The sequence below is a fragment of the Bufo gargarizans genome, chromosome 2 (genome assembly GCF_014858855.1).
Source record: "Bufo gargarizans isolate SCDJY-AF-19 chromosome 2, ASM1485885v1, whole genome shotgun sequence".
NCBI classification, from domain to species: Eukaryota; Metazoa; Chordata; class Amphibia; order Anura; family Bufonidae; genus Bufo; species Bufo gargarizans.
The window spans coordinates 134,167,617-134,174,195 of NC_058081.1; the positions used below are offsets into that span (position 1 = coordinate 134,167,617).

Below are 6,579 nucleotides of genomic sequence, written 5' to 3' on the forward strand. Positions count from 1 at the left end.
TGTTTATCAGCTGTCCTTTATCTTGTGTAGCGGGGCTCCTTCATTGATGAGCGTAGTGTGTCTCCATGTGGCAGGGCACAGAGCCATATCACAATCTAGTATATCAGTCATTTTCTGAAGAACAGATACATTTACTGTATAAAGGTGGCCGTGCACATTAGATGGAGGCATGTTGATGATTGAACAGCAGTTGGACAAGAAACACCCGGTGAACGATCATTTCCCACACACAGCCATACACCTTTTATGTTTTACGTATATAGCACTGACGCATTCCGCAGTTCTTTACAGATATATCATCGCCCGTTGTCCCACAGTGAAGTTCCCTATCAGTATGGTAGTATGGGAGGAAACTGGAGTGCTCGGAGAATACCCACCAAACACGGGGCGGACATACTAACTCCATGCAGGTGTTGTCCTTGGTTGGATTCGAACCTAGGACCCCATTGCTAACCAGACCTATTACACTGCCCATTTCAGTCCGTTCCCTTTGTTCAAACTGTCCATACATATTGAGAGAAACGGGACAATGGACAAACAATCTTTCTGGGAGCATTCTTTCAAAGTAAGATCTTTCGTCCGACTATCGGACAAAAATTTCAAAGGCTGACGACTTTTTTTCAGATGGTGATGGCGAGTCATCAGCCACCTAACACTTAACACTTTAATTAGTTGTTAAATTTAACTTATCGGCTGATCTTTTTGGTTGAAATCTGCTTTGATCCACTTTAGACTAATGTGTACCTCAAAGTATGCCTTCTGTGAAGAATGGCCTCCTCATCCTGCATTGCCTGGTTTCCCATCAGTGTTTTTCCTTTTGGTATTGTAATTGGCCAATGCCTGATGTGTGACCCTTGGGATTTTGCAGCATACAGGACACCTTTCAGCAGTGGGATCAGTTCCGAAGGTTTTACAACTTCCTCATGGCTGACAACATGAAGAAAATCATTTTGTCTCACAGGTATGACTATTATTAATGATACCATTTGTAAATGCAATACCATGTCACCTCATATACAGTAAGTAGTGTTGTAGAATTGTCCTTTTAGGTGATCAAATAGCTGATGAGGGTATCGCAGCATTTTCTTTATTTCTACCTTTATTTTTATTCCTTACATAAAAAAACAGTTCTAGTATTTGTAAGTAAAACCAATGTAAGGCTTGGTTCATATCTGCCTGTGCCACAGATTCCTTCTCTATTTTGTCTAGTAAAGATGCCAACCTCCCTGATGGAAATACAATAGACCCCATTATAGCTAACAGTCCATTGGGTGCAATTCATGTTCAAGGCATGCAGCTGATACCGAACTTCTGTTAGATTTTCACCTAGTATAAAGCAGCAAAGCAATTAAAATAGGAGCAAGATGTGAACATAGCCTAATGAATCAAGGCAGCATTGCACTGTCCAACCCCTCTGTGTGTGCAGTTTGTCCTTAGAACTTATGGACTCTAGCAATTACATCTTCGGCCCATTTCCCAACATGTGTTTTTGGGCAACAGATATTTGCTATACATATGCTATTGGGCTTTGTTCACATCTGCACCTGGCTTTTGTTTCTGACATATCCTTTTTTTGTGAGTTATCCCCTCTCTTCTGATTCGCAGCTGTGTCATGTGAAGAGCACTCTGACTTTCCAAATAACACAGCATCTTATGTGTGGACAGGAAGTTAGTTTCTCTATGTATTCCTATGGGAGCCTCAATGTCTGTCTCCTAGAAATGAACAGAGACGTAACTGACTTCCTGTCCTGTGTCATTGGGAGATCAGAGTGCTGGTCACATGACACAGCTGAGGATCAGAAGGGAGGTTATTATTCACAAATACATCACTGGTAAGAAGATTACCTTCACTACAGTTTACATCTTTACATGTACCTTTGTAACAGGCCAGGGAATACAAATGTTTGTGCGAGTGCTTTTTTAAGGACCAGGCCAATTTTGGCAGCAACATTTTAGTTTTTTTCATCCCCGCCTTCAAAGAATAAAACAATTCCATCAACGTAAGGCTTGTTATTTGCAAGACAAGCTATATATTTTTTTAATGGAACTATTTAAAGAAGCACCGCTTTTTTTTTTAAAGGGGTTTCCGGGATTTTAATATTGATTGCCTATCCTCAGGATAGGTCATCAACTGATTAGCACCTCATAATGACATTGAAGTTGGTGACTGGAGGACAGGGCAGTTAAACTTCAGGAATCAACACTGCTGACACTCACGGTGTATGGATCAGGCCCGGCTCCTGAGTTTTCTCCATACATTCCTCGTCTGTGACCAATGATGTACATGGGGTTTTCCAGTAGTTCGATATTAGTGGCCTTTCCTCAGGAGAGCTGATCAGTATCTGATCAGGGGGGATCTGGCACCCGGGCAGTCAGTTTACAGAAGCTGCTTTGCTCTGGTGAACGCTGCAGCCTCCTCACAGGTTACCATGCAATTTGTCATACATTGTATAGCAGCCCAGGTCCTTTCACTTGGACGGGACTAAGTTGCTCATAGACCATGTGACCGTTGAGAATGACATCACCGGCCTAAGAAGAGTGAGTGCCGCAGTAGATCAGGGGGTTGCCAGGAGTTGGACCCCCACTGATCAGATATGAATGACCTATGCTAAGGATTGGTCATCAATTACTTTTAATAAGATGTGACATTTCAGCCGCAGGCTTAACTGAAGCTGACTGTAAAGACCTAGGCAGATGAGAAATGGGCCTTACAGAATTTGCTTCTTAGATGTATACTCTACATACCTGATAGAAGTACATTGCTCCTGACAGGTTTTCTACAAAAAAATAAATGGCTGTGACTTGTATACTGATTTTGACAGATTCTTCTCCACCTTGTTTTTCCGTCTTCTAGACATGCCCTATTTGCGGACAGCAGAAAAATATTTGAAGATTCGGTTCTCAGTAGACTGTATACAGCCACGTCTCTCATGCAGATTGACGATACTGTCATGAGGTAAGCGCAGTATATCATTCATCTTATTTATGGCCAATAGCAACTCCAAGTGACAGCTTTTCATGATCAGTATTAGACTTTTCCATTAGTATAATAATCGGTTGGTCAGGTAAAAAGTTTAATAGATTACAAAAAAAAAAAGAAGTTAGGCAGAAATACTCTTAAGTGAACAAATCCTTATAATGGTGATATTCTGTGCATAATGGATGCATCTGGTTCGGAGGTACATATCTGATTAGGAGTATTCTTATGGGTCCATTCACACATCCGTAGTGCATTGCGGATCTGCAATACACCCGTCCGGCACCCCCTATAGAAATGCCTATTCTTGTCCACAATTGCGGACAAGAATAGAACATGTTCCTTTTAGAGACAGAGTGCCCAAACTGCAACCCAAAACCCACATATTTATCGCAAAGTGCCAACGCAGCAATGTAACCTGAATACTACAGTCCACTATAGTATATCTTCCATATACTTTATCATTTAGCTAACATAGCTTGCCCACATTCAGTGCGCTGCCTGTGCTGTCCATAGTGCGCCCTGCGCTGATGAAGGGCAGGAAGCGTCTAACGCATATTGGTACACCATAGACTGTTTCCAGGGTGTTGGAGCCCACAGAGAGGGCTCTGAGTGCCGCCTCTGGCACCCTTGCCATAGGTTCGCCACCACTGACCTATACTCTGGATATGTCATCAGTATCTGATCGGTGAGGGTCTGACACCTGGGACCCCGCCGATCAGCTGTTTGAGAAGCACTGGCGCTCCAGTGAGTGCCACGTCCTTCTTGCAGCTTGCCAAGCACAGCGCGATAGCGGCTGTGCTTGTTCTGTGGTGCTGAGCTGTACCTCGACCATGTAACCGATGAATGTGTTGTCGCTGGCCTAGGAAAAGCTGCTGCTACTGCAAGTGCCGCTGCCTTCTCAAACATCTGATTGTCTGGGGTCCTGGGTATCTGACCCCCACTGATCAGATACTGATGACCTAACCTGAAGATTGGTCATCAGTATTAAAATCTCAGTAAACCTCTTTAAACCGAGCATGTGCGACCACCTATTTTTAATAACTCAGTGACTATACTAATGTTTTAATTACTTACATTTACTAACAATTACAAAAGTATTCAGATGCAGGTGCTAGTTTGAAAAATTTTGAATATTTTTTGTGGGACAACACCTTTTATGAGGGTTGCCCAGCCACTTTGATGACATATCGTCAGGATAGGTGATCAATATCTGATCGGTGGGGGTATGACATCTGGAACCTTTGGTGATCTGTTGTTTGAAGAGGTGTCTGTGCTCCATGCGAGCACTGCTTTCTCTTCATTACACTGCTCGTCGTCTCCGAAGTTACGGAGGTGCAGTGTAACGACAAGTACTCGCTCCACTCACTTGAATAGAGCTAGTACTTGGAATTTCACTACGCCACAGCTCCAGAGGAGACGCCATGTGATCGCTGCTGATCAGATATTGATTACCTATCCTGATGATCAGTATAGATTGCAGGGCAGCCCCTTTAAAGGGAACCTGTCATGTGGATATTTGATTATAATCTAACTAATTATATACAATCATTAACTACTAAAAAGTACCTTTAGATGTATTCACTTACTGGTGTGATAGATGTTACCTCATAATATACACACAAAGATGTCGCATGCCAATGCCACTCCCCTGCCTAGCTGCGGCTGGTTCATATGGAAACAAACTGTCATTCAGCAGCAGGTGGGCGGGGAGAGTCAGGAGCTCATGAATATTCATGACTCATCATTATCAGCTGGAGCTTTTCAATACAAGATGTTGGCAGATTGACTGGGTCAATTAAAGAAAGTGACCCAGCATTTTGCTAAGAGAATCAGTCACTTATTTATGTTGCCCTTAGTTAGGACACCATAAAACTGGTGACAGGTTCCCTTTAAGTTGGTGCCGGAACTACACCTCATGGTATAGTGAACAGAAGTGGTACAGTAACTGCAGCGCTGCTCCCATTCATTTCCCTGTACTCTGAAACAGCTGATTGGCGGAGGTACAAGATGTCAGACCTCCGCTGATCTGGTAATGATGGCCTGTTCTCAGGCTAGGCCATAAGTATAAAAAATCTGGAGACCCATTTAACATGTCTTCTCTGTTACCATTTAATTGTTTTTGTTTTGTGTCTTCTATCAGAAAGTTCCATGGCTACAAGTCTCTTAAGGAGTACTACGAAGCAGAAAGCTGCGTCCGTTATCTGCACAATGTAAGCAGTGGTTTACTGTGCTTTCACGTCATGTTGCTTTTTTTTGTGTGTGTGCACTTCTGAGGTCAATCTTTTGTTTCATTCCAGATTCATGTGCCACTCATGTTGGTTAATTCTGTGGATGACCCTCTAGTCCATGAAAGCTTACTGTCCATTCCAAAGTCTCTGGCAGGTAAGTGTCTGGCTGTGCTGTGAACACTTTGATGGGTGATCGATACGGGTAGCTTCTTTTGGTTTGGATATTGGTTCAGTCTAGCCTGTACCTATCCCACTAACCTCCTGTTTTGTGCTTGATTTCTGTGTAGACAAGAAGGAGACCGTCATGGTGGTTTTGCCACTTCACGGGGGACATCTTGGCTTCTTTGAAGGTGCAGTACTCTTCCCAGAGCCTCTGACTTGGATGGATAAACTTCTGGTGCAGTACTCCAATGCCATCTGTCAGTGGGAGCGAAATAAATCCCAGTGCTCTGACAAGGAACCTGCGCAGTCTGAACACCTTTAAACGCAGCACTTCAGTCACCTTCCCAAAAACCTGCCTACCAATTTAGTTTTTTATCCATTTATAATTCCTTACTAACTGTTACTGTCTTTTTATTTTTTTTGCGCAGCTGCCCACCATTACATGGGTCTGTCAAGATAATCTTTGCAGTAAAACTAGAAGGGAAGAGGCCATGACTCCACTGTGAGCCTACAGACCTTCTGCACTCCCATTCTGGTTAGCTGCTGCAGTGCTTTATGTAGGATATATATTCTATTTATTGCTGTTTAGTACAGCAAGGCCATTGTATTTCTATCAATATATTGTGTGCTGAAGTAGATATTTGTCTACCCTGCAAACACCTGGTCTGGACTATTGATATTTTTCAATGCTGAACGTGCATTCCACTTTATGGAAGTCAAGTTGACACCTATGTGAGTCATTGCATTGGTTCAGTATAACTTAGACTTTTGCTACAAAGCAAGACTGGACACTTGAAGGGAGCTAACTTATCTTAAAATGTACTATTGGGGTCTGTTGTTTTTAGAGGTACACATTTTTTGAGGGACACAGCACTTAAATGATGACAGTCTGTCTTGTGGATTTGTCTTATTTCAGAGTAATGCAGTCTGTTTGTAGTACGTATGCCAAGTAATGTCCCATCATAAGAAGAAACACAGGACAGAATTATGACACTGACTAAAAGAAAAACTGTCTTGGTTGCCTTGGGCCATTTTTAAATGGTTTCCAAAATCTTCTCTGTCTGGAGAAGGTTAGAAGTTGAATCAATGTCATAGTTACGCTGCATTTTAAAATGTGGAGGAAAGAAATTTGTAAGAAAGACCAATATGCATCCTGTAGTTTCACCAGGAACTTATAATAGGATGATGCCTCATGTCCCTGTCATGCCA

General features: G+C 42.5%; 1 protein-coding gene across 1 annotated transcript in view; it reads left to right on the plus strand.

Moving 5' to 3' along the window:
- Nucleotides 1–5,707, plus strand: part of ABHD2 (abhydrolase domain containing 2, acylglycerol lipase) — a 54,756-nt gene extending 49,049 nt beyond the window's left edge. Inside the window, exons 7-11 of the mRNA XM_044283209.1 lie at nt 869–961; nt 2,855–2,956; nt 5,121–5,190; nt 5,278–5,362; nt 5,496–5,707. Coding sequence (XP_044139144.1) covers nt 869–961; nt 2,855–2,956; nt 5,121–5,190; nt 5,278–5,362; nt 5,496–5,692 — 547 coding nt within the window. The 3' untranslated portion in view covers nt 5,693–5,707. The remainder of the gene's footprint in view (nt 1–868; nt 962–2,854; nt 2,957–5,120; nt 5,191–5,277; nt 5,363–5,495) is intronic.
- The last annotated feature ends 872 nt before the right edge of the window (nt 5,708–6,579 follow it).